Source organism: Hemiscyllium ocellatum, chromosome 21, assembly GCF_020745735.1.
Source record: "Hemiscyllium ocellatum isolate sHemOce1 chromosome 21, sHemOce1.pat.X.cur, whole genome shotgun sequence".
Classification (NCBI taxonomy): Eukaryota; Metazoa; Chordata; class Chondrichthyes; order Orectolobiformes; family Hemiscylliidae; genus Hemiscyllium; species Hemiscyllium ocellatum.
This window is the reverse complement of record NC_083421.1, coordinates 19223766-19246077: the sequence shown is the minus strand read 5'-3', so window position 1 is coordinate 19246077 and position 22312 is coordinate 19223766. Positions and strand designations below refer to the sequence as shown.

The following is a 22312-nucleotide window of genomic DNA, read 5'->3' as shown; positions in this document are numbered from 1 at the left end:
CTATGAACAGTTTTGGTCCGTTTATCTAAGGAGAAGTATACTGGCATTGGAGATGGTCCAGAGTTGGTTCACTAGATTGATTCACCAGATGTGAATACTGATGAAAAGTACTCATTAAGCACTTCTCCTATGTACTCAAATTCCACACACAATTTCCCACTACTGTCTTTGATTGGCCCTAATCTTACTCTAGTCATGCTTTTATTCCTGATAAACCTATAGAAGGCCTTAGGGTTTTCCCTGATCCTATCCGCCAACAATTTCTCACGTCCCCTCCTGGCTCTTCTGAGCCCTCTCTTTAGATCTTTTCTGGCTAACTTATAATTCTTAAGCCTTTCACGCCTCATCATCACATAAGCCTTCTTCTTTCTCTTGACAAGAGCTTCAACTTCTTTAGTAAACCATGACTCTCTCTCTTGACAACTACCTCTCTGCCTGAAAGGGATTTCTTGTCAAGGACCCGCAGTAGCTGTTCCTTAAATAAGCTACACATTTCAAGTATGTCTATCCCCTGTCAAATCACATCATAATCACCTAGTATTCACATTGGAAAAGGGTAGTGTTCGTGAGAACACAGGTTAATAGATTAGATGAGATTGCGGTTGACAAAGAGGAGGTTTTAGCAATTTTGGAAGTTCTGAAAATAGATAAGACTCCTGGGCCAGATGGGATTTATCCTCTGATTCTCTGGGAGGCCAGGGAGGAGATTGTAGGGGCTTTGGCTTTGATCTTATGTCATCATTGTTGACAGGAGTAGTGCCAGAAGACTGGAGGATAACAAATGTTATTCCCTTGTTTAAGAAGGGGAGTTGGGACAACTCTGGTAATCATAAGCCAGTGAACCTTACTTTGGTCATAGGTAAGATGTTGGAAAAGGTTATAAGAGAGGATTTATAATAATCTGGAATGGAATAATTTGAATAGGGATACTCAACACAGTTTGTGAAAGGTAGAGTGCCTAACTAACCTTATTGAGTTCTTCGAGAAGGTGACAAAACAGGTGGATGAAGGTAAACCAGTGGATGTGGTGTATATGGACTTCATTAAGGTATTTGATAAGGTTCCTGATGGTAGCCCATTGCACAAAATACGGAGTTTCAGGATTGAAGGTAATTTAGCGGTCAGGATCAGAAATTGGCTAGATGAAAGAAGACACGGTGGTTGATGGGAAATGTTCATCCTGGAGATCATTTACCAGTGGTGTGCCTCAAGGATCTGTTTGGGTCCACTGCTGTTGTCATTTTTATAAATGATGTGGGCGTAGAAGGATGGGTTAGTAAATTTGTGGATGACGCTAAGGTAGGCAGAGTTGTGGATAGTGCCGAAGGATATTGCGGGTTACAGAGGAACATAGCCAAGATGCAGGAGCTGGGCTGAGAAGTGGCAAATGGAGTTTATTGCATAAAAGTGTGAGGTAATTCATTTCAGAAGAAGTAACAGGAATGCAGAGTACTGGACTAATGGTAATGGTAAAACTCTGTTATCTCACTTTATAGATTAGAATCAATCTAAACATCAGGTCATAGACAGAGAACACAGGGGGCTAACACCTTCAACATTTTGTCTAGCTATCACCATTGTTAACGGCTAACCCGAAAATGCAACTTTAAAAAAAAGGTTTTGAGGAGACGTAACTTTAAATTGAGGGGTGATAAATTTAGGACAGATATCCGGGGTAGTTTCTTTACTCAGAGTAGCAGGGGTGTGGAACAGCCTGCCTGCAACAATAGTAGACTCGCTGACATTAAGGGCATTTAAATGGGCATTGGCCATACATATGGATAATAATAGAACGGTGTAGGTTAGATGGACATAAGATTAATTTCATGGGCTAGTGCAACATCGAGGGCCGAAGGGCCTGTACTGCGCTGTAACATTCTATGTTCTATGTAGGAAGGGTTTGGAGGGATATGGGCCGGGTGCTGGCAGATATGACTAGATTGGGTTGGGATATCTGGTCGGCATGGACAGGTTGGACCGAAGGGTCTGTTTCCATGCTGTACATCTCTATGATTGTGTGTGTGCCAGGAATTTCTAATGAGGGGAGGTTGAATAGGTTGGGCCTGTACTCTTTGGAGTTTAGAATAGTGAGATGTGACATAATTAAAACATATAAGGTTTTTAGAAGACTGGACAGGGTAGATGCAACAACGTTGTTACCCCTTGTGGGAGAATCTAGTACCAGAAGGCATAGGGGTCACCCATTTAAAACAGAAATTAAGAGAAATGTTTTCTTTGAGGGTAGTGAATCAGTGGAATTCTTTATTGCAGAAGGATGTCGAAGCTTGCTTATGTATATTCAAGGCTGAGATAGATTTTTAATCACTAGGAGAATTAAGCATTATGGAGGAAAGACAGTTAAGCAGAGTTGAGGATTATCAGATCAGCCATTATTTCATTGAAATACTGCTTCTATATCCTATGGTCTTGTAGTTTGAATGGCTTCTTGTGGATCAGTGATACTGTGATTGCGAGCACAGCTTTCAGATTGTTAAAGGCACTCTGACAAGCTTACTTAAGGTTGAGGAGGCAAGGATCTGACACAGTTTTAGAGGATTACACGGTAGCTAGGAAAGATTGCAAAAATGGACTAAGAAGGGCTAGGAGGGGGCATGAAAAAGCTTTGGCGGGTAGTTTTAGGGAAAACTCAAAGGCTTTCTACACTTATGTGAGGAATAAGAGAATGATCAAAAAAAGGTAGGGCTGATCAGGGATAGTGCAGGGAACGTGTCCAGAGTCTGAAGAGGTAGGGGAGGCCCTAAATGAGTGTTTTGCTTCAATATTCACTGGAGAGAGGGATCTTGTTGACAGTGAGAACACTTTATTAGGCTTGAACAGATGCTGAAAAAGTTTGAGAAGCATCAAGATAGATAAGTCCCCGGGGCCAGACCAGGCATATCTGAGGTTACTTTAGGAAGCGAGGAATGAAATTGCTGCACCTCTAGCTATGATCACTCATCCTCACTCTCCACGGAAAGCGTACCGGATGATTGGAGGGAAGTGAATGTTGTTCCTCTATTCAAGAAAGGGAATAGGGAAATCCCTGGGAATTACAGACCTGTCAGTCTTGCGTCTGTGGTAAGTAAGGTACTGGAAAGGATTCTGATGGATAGGATTTTTGACTATTTGGAAAAGCATAGTATGAGTAAAGATAGTTAGCATGGCTTTGTGAGAGGCAGATCATGCCTCACAAGCCTTATTGAGTTCTTTGAGGATGTGATGAGACAAGTTGATAAAGGAGAAACAGTGAATGTGGTGTAAATGGATTTCAGTAAGGCATTTTATAAGGTTCCCACGGTAAGCTAATTCAGAAAGTTGGAGGTTTGGGATATAGGGAAATGTGGCTGTCTGGAGAAGAATTGGCTGGCCAAAAGAAGACAGCGAGTGGTAGGATGGAAAGTATTCCACCTGGAGGTCAGTGACCAGTGGGTCCTGCAGGGATCTGTTCTTGGGCTTCTGCTCTTTGTAGTTTTTATAAATGAAGAAGTGGAAGGATGGGTTAGTAAGTTTGCTGATGACACAAAGGTTGGTGGTGTTGTAGATAGTGTCAAGGACTGTTGCAGGTTACAACCTGGATAAATGCCAAGTGATTCATTTTGGAAGGTCAAATTTGAATGCTGAATATATGGTTAAAGACAAGATTCTCGGCAGTGAGGAGGAACAGCAGAATCTTGGGATCCACACACATAGATCCCTCAAAGATGCCACCCAAGTTGATGGGGTTGTTAAGAAAGCGTATGGTGTTTTGGCTTTCATTGGCGGGGGGGGTTGAGTTTAACGGCGATGAGGTTATGCTGCAGCTCTGGTTAAACCACACTTAGAATATTGTGTCCAATTCTAGTTGCCTCATTATAGGAAGGAAGTATGTGCTTTAGAGAGGGTGCAGAGGAGATTTACCAGGATGCTGAATGAATTGGAGGGCTTGTTTTATGAAGAGAGGTTGAGTGAGTTAGGGCTTTTCACACTGGAGAGAAGAAGGAAGAGAGGTGACTTGATAGAGGTGTACAAGGTAATGAGAGGCATAGATAGAGTAGATAGCCAGAAATATTTCCCCAGGGCAGAAATGGCTGTCACAAGGGGTCATAATTTTAAAAGTGATAGAAGGAACCTATGAGGGGAGATGTCAGGGGGAGGTTCTTTGCTCAGAATGGTGGGTGCATGGAATGGGCTGCTAGCGGTGGTAGTAGAATCAGATGCATTAGGGACATTGAAGCGACTATTGGACGGCAGTAAGTTGAGGGGTATCGAGCCTCAAATGACTGTGTGGAGTTTGCACATTCTCCTCGTGTCTGGGTGGGTTTCCTGTAGGTGCTCCGGTTTCCTCTCACCATCTGAAGATGTACAGGTTAGGTGAATTGGCCATGCTAAATTGCTCATAGTGTACAGGGATGTGTAGGTTAGGGGCACTAAGTCAGGGGACATACAGGTTAATAGGGTAAGGGAATGGGTCTGGATGGAGTACGCTTCAGAGGGTCAATGTGGACTTGTTTGGCCAAATGGCCTGTTTCCACACATAGGGATTCTATGATTTAGCTAATCTTCTGGATTGAGTTTGTAAGGATGCTGTTTTATAGGTAACACATCAAAAAAGTCAGACGTTTTGGCTGAACTGTTCACACAAGTCAATGAATGAGTCTGTAATAGCCTTTGTCAGTCATTTCAGTTGTTTTTGGGAAGATTAAATATTATGCTACCTTACCTTATTTATTATCCAATATGACTGTCGGGTTTCATCTTTTGAATTTTCAACTTCCGATCCACTCATCAAATTTTTGGATTTTCATTGGACTTCATCCAATAATGTAAGTACATTTTTTCTCTTGACTATAAATTCCCACTCCCTCATTGAAATATCTGTTTAAGATATTAACATCATACACTACTGTCCTTTGTTCCTTCTCTCTGGAATACTCAGTACATCACTGAGTTTCTTTTTGATTTGATATGGTCCAGAAAAACATACTTTTAATGCTATTCCCCCTCCCCACCACCGAGACAGGTAAGGTAACAATACTAACAATATTTCTCCAGCAGCAAAATGTTGAATTTTTGTCTTATCTGCTCTAGATTGCATAATTTGTTGAGCACTTTTTGCCAACTCGAATCCTTTTGTTAATTTTTCTCTGAAACTCGAAACATAGCTGGAAGCATACTCCAAGCTTTAGTTGATCATTTCTTAATTAGTTTGAGTGGTCCAAAACTTTTGTGTTCAAATCAGTTCCAAAGAACAATGAACTCAGTAGGAACATCTCTAATGACAAAACATAACTAAGAAATTCCTTCATTACAAATAAAACATTATAAATTCTAGACAATAAGCACTTATCACAGTGTCCAAAGTTTGATGACAGCTTTCCAATACACACAGTGGGCGATAAACAGAAGATGTAAATTATTTAATGCCAAACAAATCATAATTTCTTTGATTAATAGAAACAAAAAAAATGAATCTTGATCTGATTGTATTTCTTTCGGTAATCTATATCTTGTTAATAAAAATTGAACTCTTCCACTCTCACATTAGCAGCATTTTTTCCTAAATAAACTGCTTCAGAAAATTTTGTGGTAATATGCAAACTCATTTAAAGATTACTGGTTTTATGTAGGGGTCCTACACATTCTGTTAAAACCATGTTAAAAAAGACAAAGGTTTAGTTGATGGTGTGTGTTTCCCCATCACATGAACATGTATGGCATGCCTAGCAAAATTTGACCATATCTTTATGTAATCTGGCCAATAGAAATGTCTTAAATATTTCAGTCTATGTTTTCCTAATACCCAAGTGACACGTTTTTGGATTTTTTTTGAGCCAATCACAAAGGTTTGCTGCCACACTTGAACAGAACTAGCACGATCCATATATCATCAGCTAGTATCTTGTATTTGAGGTGATCTCCATTTCCTCATTAGTGTATTGTCTTGTAAAAAATAACATTGAGTGTTGGTTGTAACTCAATTTCTGAGCAAGCTGTTAGTGTGACTCTTTTCAATTTGGTATCTGTTGCATTCTATTGAAGAAAATGGGACAAATATGGCAGTCTCATGCTCTTCACCTTAACATTTCTCTTTACATTTTTGAAAATTGTGTCTATGACTAAATTATCAAATCATCTCCCTTTATCAAAGGCTTTGCTTCTCTCAGTCTAATTTGATGTGACTTAGATCTAGTCACAATACAATCAGGAAAAAATCCAGGATTTTTCCTCATGATTTGAAGATGCCAGTGTTGGACTGGGGTATACAAAGTTGAAAATTACACAACACCATATATAGTCCAACAGGTTTAATTGGAAGCACTAGCTTTTGGAGCACTGCTCCTTTTTCCTCTCAGCGTTTTCTTTTTCTCTACTAGTTGTTTTCCGACCTTCAGTAAAGCTTGTGTTCTTGAGCCAGCCACATAATTTCTCAAGATAAAATCAATTTCTTGTTAATTTGTTGTATTACTCCAACTACAACTTCACTGTTTACGAAGTTACTCTTTAACTCTGTAAAATGACAATGTTTTGTCAGCTCATCATACCTCCACTTAATAGATTTCTATTTTCTCCTCTGTTAACATCCCCCCCAACCCTTGAAAACAAATATCATTAACCAGAATCAGTGACTGATGTGGTCTAGTGTTCACCTCCTTTATGAGATAAAATGTTGAGAACGTCCCGTGGTCCAATTCTCTTTATCAATATTCAAAAAAGAATATTTCATGACTGTCCGGAGTTATCTCTCCCGTTTTTTTGTACATTCTAAAGAAACATTCTCTTTGTATTACCATTGCAGTTTTAATGCCTAGTATCCTGATGTCCCCTTTTCAGAGATTTTTTTAGTATGTCCAGTCTTATTAAAATGAAAGTTTTTTTTAGTACAGGTAGACAGCCCTTTATCCGAAATCCAAAAAGCTTCAAAGTCCAAAAGTTTTTTTGTGAAAATGTTTTCTCATTAACAAGGTTGTTTGGCTTGCAAACAGTTAAACCAACTTCACACCCACTCAATGCGTGTCACTCAGATGTGACATGGGGGTGGGGGGGGGCTTGGCTCAGCCCTGGCAGGCCTCAATTCTGTTTCTGGGCCTGTTTTACTCACAGTAAGTCTGTTCTTCGGAAAGATATTTTAAAATTTCACCATCAAACTGCCACTTATTCTGAAATTCGAAAAATTCTAAATTCTGAAAACCAGCTGGTCTTGAGCATTTCAGATAAAGGATTGAGCACCTGTATTACTTCTTGGTCTTTCTCCTCATTGCTTTGGCATCCTTCTGTTTGTTTTCCCCAAAACTGTACTATTTCCACCTGCAGACTTTCTATTCCTCCAACTTCCCTGTAGATTTGCATATAAATGGGTCAGATATCATAGGTATCAGCCAGAACTGCTGCTTTTCTGATCATTTATACTTGATTTTTCTTCTGAATAAATTCATCGGTTTGCAGGAATACTATTTTTGAATTTTTCCATAATCATAATTTTCCTTACCTTCTCTCAAAATTTTCCTCCAACTTCAGTTAATGAAACCACAAATTCTGCATACGTCCATATCTTGTTCTAAATTTTCACTGATAGCCCACAGGGAGAAGCTCAGAGCTTTTTTTAAAAATCTGTTTCAATAATCTGCAGATTATTCTTCTGACAAATTTGCATACATCAATAGACCTGTTGAAACACTTCATAAGATTTGGATCCAAACACCTTTTGACACTATTTGTCCAACTTCTCTTTTCAAATAGGTTGAAATACCTTTGGAGTATAGATTAGAGTGGTGGGATGGAGTCAAAAGTTATTTCAGGTAAAAGTGAGTACTGCAGATGCTGGAGATTAGAGTGGTGCTCGAAAAGCACGGCAGGTCAGGCAGCATCCAAGGAGCAGGAAAATCAACATTTCAGGCAAAAGCCCTTCATCAGGGCTTGGATGCTCCTTGGATGCTGCCTGACCTGCCGTGCTTTTCGAGCACCACTCTAATCTCCAGCATCTGCAGTACTCACTTTTACCTGAAATAACTTTTGACTCCATCCTCAGTAAATGTAAGTACTAAACGCAGATTTTTTTTTGTTAAATCAATCATCCTCCTAGCTGCTACCTTATATTTCTTTAAATTTTACTCTGGCCAAGTCATGTTTGTTCTAATTTTCATACTTTTATTCTGAGTTAAAACTTTTTAAATTTAATCTCTTTTTCCATTTCAAGCTTTTTAAGTTCCAAATCTTCCTTTGTTTTATTCTCCTTCCTTTTAGGACAACAACAAGGCAAATTTTTTGTTTCTCTGAGGGTTGTACAACCTTGAAACTCTCTGCATTGAAGGTGGTGGAGGCAGGCTCATTGAATATTCTTAAATTAGAGTTGGTTTAATTTTTGATAGACAAGAGAATCGAGGGTAGATGAGAATGTGGAATTCGAAACCCAATTGGACTAGCCACGATCTTATTGAATAGCAGAACAGGCCTACTTCTGCTTCTATTATGTGTAGATGTAGATGTTTGAATCGATCTGAAGATGAATGACAGGAGGACAAAGGGGTTATCAAGTTTGAAATGCAGTGCAGAAAATGAAGCTGAGGATGAAGATCCATTTTTGGCCATGTTCTGCAGGCGGAAGCTAACCAAGATGAGCTGTGCAGAAAAAATGTTAATGACCTTTTCAAGTCAAACACTGAGACTGAAGCAGCTAAAGCTTGAAGACTGCATGATATTTAGCATGTTAAACTCTTTAGTAGTTTAAGGATTCTTCCCCTTCAATATAGAGAAAGCAACAATAGTTCAAAACCATGTTATAATATTACTGGAATGTCATTTTAAAAAATAATCATTCTATGTATCTGGGCTCCACTGACATTAATTGTAAAGTCTTAGTTCCCCTTTGGAAGTAGAGGTGAGCCTTCTTGAATAGAGGCTGCTCCACAGTGATGTTTGTGGTCTAAGTAACCAGAGGCTTGGATGAATGCTGTGGAGTCTGAGGAATTTAAATTCAAATAATAAAACTGAAATAAAATATTAATCTGAACAGATTAATATTGAAACTGCTGGATGACCTTAGACCCTCGTTCTGGCCTATAGCAGAGAAACAGCAAAAGAGAAAAACATACCTGACCTCATCATTCCTAATCTGCCTGTCACTGATGTTTCTGTCCTTGACAGCATTAGTAAGATTGTCCACTGCACAGTCCTTATGGCATCTATGTTCTTCCTTCATACTTGATGTTGTTGGGCATGACTATCAGGCTAAATGGGATATACTCAGATACGTAAAAATTCAAAACTGATTATCCATAGGGTCCTGTGGGCCAAACAAGTGCCTATTTACTGCCACTCTCTACCATTGCCATCAAATTGGGGGACATAGTTGGTTCAGTGAGGAGTGTGGGAGAACAGATCAAGAACAGCACCAGACATACCAAAAAATGAAACTACAACAAAAAACAAATGTCTGGTAATTAGCAGAAGCAGCATGTTGTAGACAGACAGACAAGCGATCCTAAAACCAGTGGATCTCACCAAAGCTATGTAGTCCTGCCAAATCTACTTGTGAATGTCATTGGAAAAGTAAACATCTAGCACAAGAGGGAAGCTTCAGAAACATCTCCATTTTGAAAGAGGGCAGTGTCTAACATTCAGTATTTTTTCACTCTTCTGAGGGTTGTACCATCATCAATGTCAGTCCTTGTCCAATTTGATTCATTCACATTGTTATGATCTCCATTGCGACCAAACTTCTAAAACGAGACACAAAATTTTCTAGTGCCTCGTGCAAAATATTATACAAAATTTCAAATTAAGTCTGTTGCTAAAACAAACTAGATACATTCAACATTAATGAAATAATATAGATAGAAGCAATTCTACACACTGAGTTTACATTGATCTCCTGGTACTGTGAGACCACAGTGCTAACCACTGAACCACTTGTATCTCTGACAGCCTTGATCAGGCAAGGATGCCCCAAGGCATGGTATATTTGTGAGACGAAGTAGATGCTACAGCAATGGATGAATGGACACCACACAATAATTACCAGACAGGAGTGTTCCCTCCCACTCGGGGAACACTTCAGCATTTGGACTGTTGGCCTCGGATTTTCAGGTGACCATCATCCAAGATGGACTTCAGAATTCGCAACAACATAGAGTGGCCAAGCAGAGGCTGATAACCAAGTTCGGAACCCATGAGGATGGCCTAAACCAGGACCATGGGTTCATGTCACACTACAGGTGACCTCACTACACTATACACTCGCACAATCACACACAAGCACACATATACACACACTCTTATATACTCACGCACTCATGCAGACCCCCTCTCCTACACACGCTCTCTCTCAAGCACACACACATATACCCCCACACTCTTACCCTCTCACAGGCTTTTATACTCCATCACAATCACATGCATACTTTACCAAGCATGCACACACGCAAATACACTGTCTCATGCACACACTCTCTCTCGCTTGGACGCATTTGCAGAATTATATTTGCAGATACATTCTTTTTTGCTCAAAAAGCACACAATCTGCCGACAGTCAATCCATGTAATATTTTATAAATTCCTACTTTGGAAATAGAACGAGTCTGACTCAAGACTGGGATACAGACGCTAACCTCATCTTTAGTGTATTGTCTGAGCTGAGATGTCGCTTTTTTTATTAAACCTTAAACTATCTTGAGAATGTGACTTAAAAGTAGTTCTGGGATTTACATAATAATGAACCGAAGCCTGCAACCCATTCTAAAGGATGGAAGACTTAACAGCAATCTAGGTTTCTTCGAAGTTAAAAATTACACAACACCAGGTTGTAGTCCAACAGGTTTATTTGGAAGCACTAGCTTTCAAAGCGCTGCTCCTTCATCAGGTGCTTGTGGAGTATAAGATTGTGAGACACAGGATTTATAGCAAATGTTTACAGTGTGATGTAACTGTGTGTGTGTGTTTGGTGGTGGTGGGGGGGGGGGGGGGGGGGGGGAGGTGGGGTGTCATACTATAGGTGAGACCCCATTGAACTATACACACACAAACACGCACACTCCTGCAAACACACAAGCTCTCCAATAGACCCATACACTCACGCAGACCCTCTCTCATCCGCTCACACATACATTCCCACACTCACAAATGCAGCTTCTCACACACTTCTATTCCTTTACAATCACACTCACACACATACACACACTCTCTCGCAGACACTCATAACCCCCCTTCCCACCAACACACACACACACATGTAAGTTTGAGGGGTGAATTTGTACTTGCAGAATTACATTTTACTTTGCTCAAAAACCACATGAATCCATGTAAGATTCTGTAAATTCCTTTTTTACATTAGAATCAGTCTGCCCATTGTCGCACAGACAGTCTCACACAGGGCAGCTCACACCTTCAATGCATTATCTGGGCCGACACGACACCAACTGTTAAAGTTCACTTGAGAATGTAACTTTTAAAAAAGTTTTGCGATTTACAAATGAGAGAATTGAAACCAACATGGTCATTCTAACAGATGGGAGACTTAATAAACAATCCAGGTCTTTTCAATATATAATTTCAGTTACATCACACTGTAAACTTTTGCTATAAATTCCGTGCCTTACAATCTTATACTCCACAACCACCTGAAGGAGCAGTGCCCCGAAAATTAGTGCTTCCAAATAAACCTGTTGGACTATAACCTGGTGATTTTTAACTTTGTACACCCCAGTCCAACACCAGCACCTCCAAATCATAGGTTTCTTCAATATTTCAGTTGCATGACATTGTAATCTTTTGCTATAAATTCTGTGTCTTATGATCCTGTTCCATAGCTACCTGATGAAGGTGCAATGCTTCTAAAGCTAGTGCTTTCAAATAAACCTGTTGGACTATAACCTGGTGTTGTGTGATTTTTAACATAATTGATCCAGCATGATATGCAGACCAACTGCTGTACAATGGTCAATCTAATGTTGTATGATATTCAGGCAGACACAGTATGATACTCTAATTGATGGTGTATGATATGCAGATTACCCACTGTATCATACTCAAACTGACACAGTATAATGCTCAAAATGACATTGTACAAGGCTCAGATTAACTGCTTTACTATACTCAGAATGACACCATATGATGCTCTAATTGATGGTGTATGATATACAGACTAGCCGCTGTGCAATGGTCAGTCTGATGCCATATGATATTCAGGCTGACACTGTATAATGCTCTGACTGATACAGTACAATGCTCACACAGACTCTAAATGATGCTCAGACTAATGCTGTACGACCATAAGAGGTCATTCAGCCATGTCTACATCGCTATTCAGTGAGGTCATGGCTGATCTGAGAATCCTCAACTCCACTTTCCTGCTTTTTTCCCATACCTTTTGATTCTCATGCTGATTCAAATTTTATCTGTCTCAACCTTGAACATAATTAACAACACATGCTCAACAGCTTTGTGCATTAAAGAACTCATACACTACCCCTAAAATAAAAAAAAGTCTTCCTCATCTTAATTGGACAACTTCTCCTGAGATTATGTCCTCTTGTCCTAGATAGTTATTAGGGCATAAGATAGAAGAGCACAATTGGATCATTCAGCCCATTGAGTCTGCTGTACCATTCTATCATGGCTGATATGTTTCTCAACCTATTCTCTTGCCTTCTCCCTGTAATGTTTGATCCCCTTTTACTAATCAAGAATCTGTATCTGTGACTCAATGAATTGACCTCCATTCTGCAGAAATGAGTCCCACAGATTCACCACTCTCTGGACGAAGAAATTGCTCTTCTCAATTCTAAGGGGTTGTCCCTTCACTCGGAGGCTGTGGCCCTGGATCCTACTCCGTTGTAATAGTGGAAACAATTTCTCCACATCCACCCTATCCAGGCGCCTCATTATTCTCTAAGTTTCAACCAGATCACCCTCGTCGTATAAACTCCATGAAGGATAGACCCAGAATCTTCAACCACCTGTCACATGTAAAGCTCTTCAATCTTGGGATTATTCTTGTAAACTTCCCGGACACCTTCCAATGTCAGCATATCCTTCCTTAGATACGGGGGGGCCAAGTTGTTCACAATATCCCAAATGCCTTATAAAGCCTCAGCAGCACATCCCTGCTCTCATATTCTAGGTCTCTCAGTCCAAGCATCTGCAGGTCAGTGAATTGGTCATGCTAAATTGCCCATAGTGTTAGGTGCATTAGTCAGAGGGAAACGGGTCAGGGTGGGTTCCTCTTCGGAGGGTCGGTGTGGACACGTTGGACTGAAGGGCCTGTTTCCACACTGTAGGGAATCTAATCTTATCTAATCTAGTAAAAATGAATGGCAACTGAACCGGTGCATTAAAGTTATGGAAGATGTAATAGCAAAACATATAGAAATGTTTTGCAGGTCAAGCAGAGTCAGCACACCTTCAAAAAGGGAAAAACCAAGCGTGATTTTTCCCTTCATGAAGCTGTGCTGACTCTGATCATATTATGCATTTCTATATGTTTTGCTATTACATCTTCCATAATGGACTCTTAGTTTCACTCCCATTTCATATAAGGGTATTACACTGGCAATTTTCCAATTCTCTGGCACTTTTCCAGAATTTAAATATTTTTAGAAGATTACAACCACTACATCTACTTCATTTAATATCCAAGGAAGCAACCCATCCTGGGGACTTACACAGAGACATAGACGTATCAGCCTTTGGCCCCATTTTCCAGCATTGAGAGTTAGGTTGTTCTCAGTGCGCAATTTTTCCAGGTCTTCCACTTCCCATCTGTACTGAAAATGTGTTGCTGGAAAAGCGCAGCAGGTCAGGCAGCATCCAAGGAGCTTGCTGCCTGACCTGCTGCACCTTTCCAGCAACACATTTTCAGCTCTGATCTCCAGCATCTGCAGTCCTCACTTTCTCCCACCTCATCTATAGTCTGTTTCATCGCCATCTGAGATTCGACCAACTATGGTGGTGTCATCAGCGAACTTGTAAATGACATTAGTCTGGTCTTTGGCGATGCAGTCATGGGTATACAGTGAGTATAGTAGGGGACTAAATACACACCCGTGGGAGGATCCAGTGTTGAGTGTTAGTGAGGATGAAATATTGTCCCCAATCTTCACTGATTGTGGCCTGTGGGTCAGGAAACTGAAGATCCAGTTGCAGAGAGGGGGACTTAGTCAGAGATCACTAAGTTTAATAATCAGTCTCAAGGGGATAATAGTGTTGAAGGCTGAACTGTCAATGAGTAGGATTTTTATGTAGCTGTTCTTGGTGTCAAGATGTTCTAGAGAAGAGTGAAGGGCAAGTGATATAGCATTTAATGTGGATCTGTTGGTCCAATAGGCAAATTGGAGTGGATCAAGAGTAGTGGGGATGCTGGAGTTGATTAATGCCATGACCAGCCTTTCAAAGCACTTCATGACCACCCAAGTTAGAGCCACTGGGCACTAGTCATTGAGCCATGCTGCATGTGCCTTCTTATGCACAGGGACGATGATGTATTTATTTACAACTTGCTTTTGCCCCTTATTATTTAGTAATTTTGGAATCCTATTAGTTTCCTCAATCATGAGGATTGATGCAAAGTATTTAGTCAATTCTTTTGCCATATTCTGGTTCCCCATTATTATTTCCCCAGTCTCATTCTCTATGTTCGCTTTGGCCGCTCCCTTCCTTTTCTATATGTAAAGAAAAGTTATAAGGAAAAACTGAGGAACTGTAGACCTGTGAGTCTGACGTCAGTTGTGGGTAAATTGTTGTAGGTGATTTATGGACATTTAAAGACACAAAAATTAATTTAGGGACGGATAGTCAGCATGGTTTTGAGCAAGGAAAATTGTTTGTCTCAAACTTAACTGAGTTTTTCAAGGAAGTTACCAAAATAATTTGAGGACAGAGCAGTAGACGTTATTTACTTGGACTTTAGTAAATCTTTCGACAAGGTTCCGCATGGTAGACTAACTAGTAAAGCTAGTGTTGGAGAAATTAGCCCAATAAAGCAGAGATCACACAAGCCAGATCAGGTGAAATTGACAAGCTGTTTATTACAAACGATATCGCTGGAAGAGAAATTGTCTAGACTGACACAGAACTGACAGTCAGTACAGGTAGATCAAGGATTCTCTTCCCTGAGCAGAGAATCAAGCCAGTTTTTATAGGAATATTGTACAATGATGCTAATTGAAAATAAGGGAAATACAATGGTAATCCAGTTACGATGGTGATAATCGCAAAGCCTTTCTCAGAAGAATGTCCTGAATGTGATACAATGAAGCACCTTGGCAGCATCAAACAGTCTTTAATGGGATCAGGAGATTCCAGTTCTCTTCAAGGGTAGGTGAGAATGTCCCTTTCCTCGGCAGTAAGATGTTTCCATTGTTTCTGTCCTGTGAGTGAGGTATTCTGGTGCCTCTCCATCTGACCTGTCCTTTGCGTGGCTTTGACATCAACGGGGTACGGGATCGGGTCCAATAAGCTTATTGTTAGTTTGTCTTGGGAAGTATATTCCCTGGTGTGCAAGTGACTGCGGTCATGTCTGGTTTCTCTTGTCAGCTTGTTTGGTCAATGCTGAGGCATTCTGGGTGTTTCTTGTATGGTTTGGGCAGGCTTGATTTTCTGTGTTCTCTGTGGCCATGCTGTGGGTAGGTCTTTTCCCAGTTAGGTCACATGGGATTCAAGGTAAGCTTGCCAATTGGATATATAATTGGCTTAACGGCAGTCGATAGAGGGTGGTGGAGGGTTGCTTTTTGGACGGGAGGCTTGTCACCTGGGATCAGTTCTGCATCCTCTTTTGATTGTCATTTATATTAATGATTTAGTTGAGAATATACAAAGCATGGTTACTAAGTTTGTGGATGGCACCAATACTGGTGACACTAGATAGTGAAGACGATTTTGAGATTACAAAGAGATCTTAATCAAATGGACCAATGGACTGAAAATTGGCAGATGGAGTTCAATCTGGATAAATGCAAAGTATTGTATTTTGGTACAAGGGTAAGGTTTATACAATTAACGGTAGGGCCTTAGGCAGTGTTGTAGAACAGAGGACCTAGAGGTGCAAAAATAATTCTTTGAAATTTGTGTCAAGTGTAGTTAAAAAGGCATTTGGCACGCTTGCCTTCATTGCTCAGTCCTTGTAGTATAGGAGTTGAGAAGTCATGTTGAGGTTATACAGGACTGAAATATTGTGTCCAGTTCTGGTTGCCCTGTTATAGGAAGGATATTATTGGAGGGGGTTCAGAAGAGGTTTTTCAGGATGTTACCAGGTATGGAAGGTTTAAGTTTTAAAGAAAGGCTGGGATTTTTGTTTTGCTGGAGCATAGAAAGTCGAGAGGTGACCTTAAGAAGTTTATAAAATTGTGAAGGATATAGGTAGAGTTGATGGTAGTTATCTTTTTCCCTAGGATGGAGGATTTCAAGACAAGGGGGCACATTTAAAGGTGAGAGGAGGGAGATTTTAAAAACTCATGAGGGGCAAATGTTTTACACAGAGGGTGGTTCGTATGTGGAATGAACCTCCTGAGGAAGTAGTGGATGTGGGTACAATTACAACATTTAGAAGACATTTGGATAAGCACATGAATAGGGAAGGTTTGGAGGGATATGGGCCAGGAGCAGGCAGATGGAATTAGTGAACAAAGGGTCTGTTTCCGTGCTGTACAACTGTATGATTCTGTGGTTCTATCAGGTCTTACTGTCCTTTATGTTATTGCTAGTTTAGCTTGAACGTTTATTTTTTTCCCCTGTATTATTTTTTGATCATCTTTCGTTGGCTTTTAAAACTGTCTGATTCCTCTAGCCTGCTGCTAAGCAATTTCTGACACATTGCATGTTTTTTTTTAATTTTGATGCTCTTCTTAAACTTTCTTGGTTTGCTATGCAGATCGCTAGACTCCTTTCACATTCACTTCAGCCAAGTGTGACTCCATTCGTTTTTTTAAAATTACCTGTATTTATCACAGTTGTTTCTGACCCAGGTTTATCATGTACAAATTGAATGTTAAATTTTATGTTTTGGTTGCACGACATATTCTATGAAACTAATTACTTTTCATGACGACTTCTGCCAATTACCACGATATGAAGTTAGACTGACACTTGACAATACTCAAATTGTGGTGTACAATGTTCAGACTGATATTGTACGATGTAAGGATTAATGTGATACAACACAAGTCGATGCCATACATTGTTCAGTTTTCTGCTATATGATTCTCAGACTGACACTGTACAATGCTCGATTTCTCACTGTATGATACTCAGAATGACAGTGTGTGATGCTCAGACAGATTCTATTCAGTGCACAAACTGATATTGTATGATACTAAGAGTAATGCTATATGATGTTCAGAATAATGATATAGGATGCTCAGTCTAATGCTTTTTGATTCTTAGAATAATGCTATATGATGCTCGAAATGTTACTATATAATGTTCAGATTAGTGCTGTGCTATGTTCAGACAGATGCTGTACAGTACTTAGAATGATGCTGTATGATTCTCATTTTGATACTGCAGTGTTCAAATTTATGTGGTATGACACTCAAATAAGACAGTAAATGAAGCTGAGATAATACTATACGACACTCAGACAACACTGTACTTAGTTCAAACTGATATTGTTTGATGCTCAAACTGATTATTTATGATGCTGAAATTGACATGGAACACTAATAATGTGGCAGTACTGAGGGATATGGTATGACTCAGGTTTTGACAGGCTACTTAAATTTAGCTTTTTGATCCAGGTGGCAAGTATGTGCCTCGTGCTGTGCTCATGGATTTGGAGCCTGGTACTATGGACTCTGTTCGCTCTGGTCCCTTTGGACAGATATTCAGACCAGATAACTTTGTGTTTGGTAAGTAAAGTTTATCAGGTAAGCAAGAACTCACATTTATAAGTGCCTGTCAGGCTCTGAAGTACTTTTGAAGTATTGTTGTTCAGGCAAACGCAACTGCCAATTATAGCCAAAGTGTCGGTTTAGTGTCACGTTAATTGTTTGGTCCAGTAATCCAGAAACTCAGTTAAGACTCTGGAGACATTGGTTCAGATCCCAGTATTTAAGATTAATTACATGTTTATTAATTTAAAACTAGTCTTAATGCTGGTGACCATGATTGTTGTAAAAGTCCATCTGGTCCACAAATGCATATATTGAAGGAAACCTTATCCTTCCCAGTCTGACATACATATGCCTCCAATGATTGACTGACTCTTAACTGCCCTTCAAAATGGCCTCACAAATCAGATAGAACACACAAACACACAATTAGCGATGGCTAATAAATGCTGGCTTTGCTATGATGCCCACATTTTGTGAGTGTTGTCCTTCAACCAACATCAGTACATGCCAGCCAGGATAGCAGGAAATATTGTATCACACTTCTTCAAATTGTGCCAGGAAATTTTACATCCATCTGAATAGAGCTTTGGTTTAGAATCTTATTTAAGAGATAATGCTTCCAACAATGCTGCACACTCTCAGTTCACTCTGGATTATATAGAACATTACAGCACTGTACAGGCCATTCAGCCCTCGATGTTACGCTGACCTGTGAAACCAATCTGAAGCCCATCTAACTTACATTATTGCATTCTCATCCATATGCCTATCCAATGACCATTTGAATGCCCTTAAAGTTGGCGAGTCTACTACTGTTGCAGGCATTGTGTTCCATGTCCCTATTACTCTCTGAATAAAGAAACTACCTCTGAAATCTGTCCTATATCTAACAATCACCCCCCAATTTAAAGCTATGTCCCCTCACGCTAGCCATCGCCATCCGAGGAAAAAGACTAATCCTCTGATTATCTTGAAATCTTTCTGGATTAGGGCTTGAATTCTGCAAATTTGAAATATGTATTTCCTGTACGAGTCAAATTAAGTTTCATATGACAAGTAATGGTAAGAAATGTTCCAAGGAAACATCCATTCATCACAACTGTCCGCCTCCTATCAGTTATCCAAATATGTACCCAAGTCACCTTCATCGCTTTAATTTAATTCTTCCATTCTTACTTCTTCAATAAATCTGCATGTGGTATTCAGACAGAATTCTCCTCCACATATAAAGTTGTCTGGGCTCGTTCATTTTGGGCAGGCTTATATTTAAGTTTATATTTTGTTGTAAATAGTGTTTTCATAAAATTGCTTTAATTGATTCTTTCTGTTACCTTCTGCAAGGGAAAAGCCTCCCTCAGAATGAGACCCTTCCTGTGAATTTGGAAAGGGCATCTTTGAAGGAATGGGTGCGGTTATAAGTTTTGAATAGGAATCCCGATAGTATGGGTCATTAACTGCAGGATGTCTTCTAATTTATTTCTTACATGGGTACTGAGACCTGCACAAGACTGCAGCTGAGGAACAGAGAGCAGGGAGAGAAGGAAGGAACTAGGAATTACAGCTGGAAATTGTCAGGATCATTAACAAGGTGGGAAATCAGCTGACTATAGGCTATAAGAAGCTGTACATATGCTGGGTAATCACAACTCAGCAGTGAGATTGAAGTCTGTAACAACAACGATCACAGTTTTATGGGTAAGGCTGCCTCTTCCCTTTGTCAGAAACACCATTAGTTGGGCCTAGTCTGCCTGTTTGCCCCAAAGGGATTTTATGATGTCTGCTGCTGACATGTTATACTCTTACTTTGACATCATTATCAGGCTTTTTGGCTTATCCTAATTATATGCTTTCTTTGTTCATCTAGAGTAGCATCACTATGACATAGGAATTTGATGCAACAGTGGTAACATTAGTAATCCAGAAACCCAGCTAATACTCCAGGGACTTAGAATTTGGTGGAAATAAAATACAGTTAATGAATGTGGAATATGAAACTCATCTCAGTAATGATTACCATGCTATCATTGGTATTTGTAAAAACCCAACTGGTTCTCTAACATCCTTTAAGGAAAGAAGTCTGCTGCCCTTAACCTAATTCCCTCCAAATTCCTAACAAGCCACTTGGTTCAAGGGCAGTTAGGGATAGCAGCAAGGACCAGCCTTGCTGGTAACATCCACATCCCACAATAAAACAAAAGCTTTTGGCATCATGGTGGCAACGTGCCAGGGACCTGTAAATGTTTGTCATGTTTTAAGAAACTGGATGACAAAAAGCCAGCAGTAGGAACAAAGGAGAACTTGATGAATGCACAAACAAACTGAACAAAGAGCTGCATGTTATGAAACACATGAAGCCACGGACATTATAGCTGCAGACTCCAATCTCGCTGCTGAGTTGTGATTGCCCAGTGTTTGTACAACTTCTTATATACTCTGGTCAGCTGATTTCTCACCTTGTCCAACTTGCTAGTCTTTTCTCATAGTTAGTCAGCTCAAAAGTGGTATTACTTATTGTTAATCGTTTAGTTGTATGTTTATTGTGGGGTTTGGGTGGTTGTGCAGCGGATTAGGTTTTTATTTTTCACATTTAGAATTTGGGGTTAAATTTAATTTAGTCTAACTTCTGCTGGGAGAAACTCTGTTAATGACTTCAAGAATTGTCCAACCACGCAGGTACCCCTTGGAAATCCCAATTAAAAGAGAAACAGAATGATGAAGTTGAGAAATGATCTAAAAATCACTTGCAATTATTCACAGGAAAAAAACATGCAGCTGTATAAACACACAGCTATGTAAGGTGCACTTCCAATCATTGCTCAAGTTGCAGCAACGCCACTCATAATTGAGAACTCCATTCCTCTACACTTGTGTAATTCGAAAGTCTGGCTGTTATAATTGCTGTTCATGCAGTTCATCCAGATAAGACTAAGCTTTGAAAATAACGTATAAGTAATGTTGCTCTGCATTACCGTTTCAAAGAACAAAATCCTGGCTAATTGATGCATTGCCTAAGAGTTTAAGAATTTAAATCATTCTTGTTTGTTGTAGGTCAGAGTGGTGCTGGCAACAACTGGGCCAAAGGACATTACACTGAAGGAGCTGAACTGGTTGACTCTGTTCTAGATGTGGTAAGGAAGGAGGCGGAAAGTTGTGATTGTCTCCAGGGCTTTCAACTCACCCACTCACTGGGTGGTGGAACTGGTGCTGGCATGGGCACACTCCTCATCAGCAAGATCCGTGAAGAATACCCTGACAGAATAATGAACACATTCAGTATTGTGCCTTCACCAAAAGTGTCAGACACAGTCGTGGAACCTTATAATGCCACCCTGTCTGTCCACCAGCTTGTGGAGAACACTGATGAGACTTATTGTATTGATAATGAGGCTCTGTATGACATTTGTTTCCGAACCCTCAAACTCACAACTCCTACTTATGGTGACCTGAACCACCTTGTATCAGCCACTATGAGCGGTGTAACAACCTGTTTGCGTTTCCCCGGTCAGCTCAATGCTGACCTTCGTAAACTAGCAGTGAACATGGTCCCCTTCCCCCGTCTGCACTTTTTTGTGCCAGGTTTCACTCCTTTGACCAGCCGTGGCAGCCAGCAATACCGTGCCCTCACAGTACCTGAGCTTACCCAACAGATGTTTGATGCCAAAAACATGATGGCAGCCTGTGACCCTCGACATGGCCGCTACCTGACCGTTGCTGCCGTTTTCCGAGGACGCATGTCCATGAAAGAGGTGGATGAACAGATGTTGAATGTCCAAAACAAAAACAGCACATACTTTGTTGAATGGATTCCCAATAATGTTAAGACAGCTGTTTGTGACATCCCACCTAGAGGCCTCAAGATGTCTGCCACCTTTATTGGCAATACAACAGCTATCCAGGAGCTGTTTAAACGTATCTCTGAGCAGTTTACTGCCATGTTCCGGCGGAAAGCCTTCTTGCATTGGTACACTGGTGAGGGCATGGAAGAGACTGAGTTTACTGAGGCTGAGAGTAACATGAATGACCTGGTTTCTGAGTACCAGCAATATCAGGATGCCACATCTGGAGAGGAGGCTGAAGAGGAAGAATTAGGAGGAGAAGAAAATTAAGCTATATATTGTGTATTAGTCTACAAAGCTTCAGATGGGCAGTCCTCTTTTGCCATTCTGCACTTTCTTGTTTTAATATCAAATGCTACTTTGTAAGGGAATAAATTTAAATAATTGCAATGCAGTTTTGTTTGGAGTGTTGTTTCCAAGTTTGAATCCATTGTGTTTGTATTATTTAATGAAAACCCAGACAGTTAAGAGATCCATTGCTAAATTGATCTATGATGTACAGTGGCTAAGTGAAGATATTTTCATTATATGACAATTGGTATAAGATAAAGAAAAAGACTTTTAATGAGATACGTGCAGATATAAAAGAATTTTAAAAATTACTATTCTGTATCTTAATAAAAATCTTAAGTTGATCTTCTAGTCTACAAAACCGTGCTTCCTGCTGTCACACATTTT

At 40.0% G+C, this 22312-nt stretch overlaps 1 protein-coding gene across 1 annotated transcript in view; it reads left to right on the top strand.

Moving 5' to 3' along the window:
* Positions 1-21904, top strand: part of LOC132825784 (tubulin beta chain-like) — a 64903-nt gene extending 42999 nt beyond the window's left edge. The window contains exons 3-4 of the mRNA XM_060841257.1: positions 17703-17813; positions 20847-21904. Of these exons, the coding sequence (XP_060697240.1) occupies positions 17703-17813; positions 20847-21904 (1169 nt within the window). The remainder of the gene's footprint in view (positions 1-17702; positions 17814-20846) is intronic.
* The last annotated feature ends 408 nt before the right edge of the window (positions 21905-22312 follow it).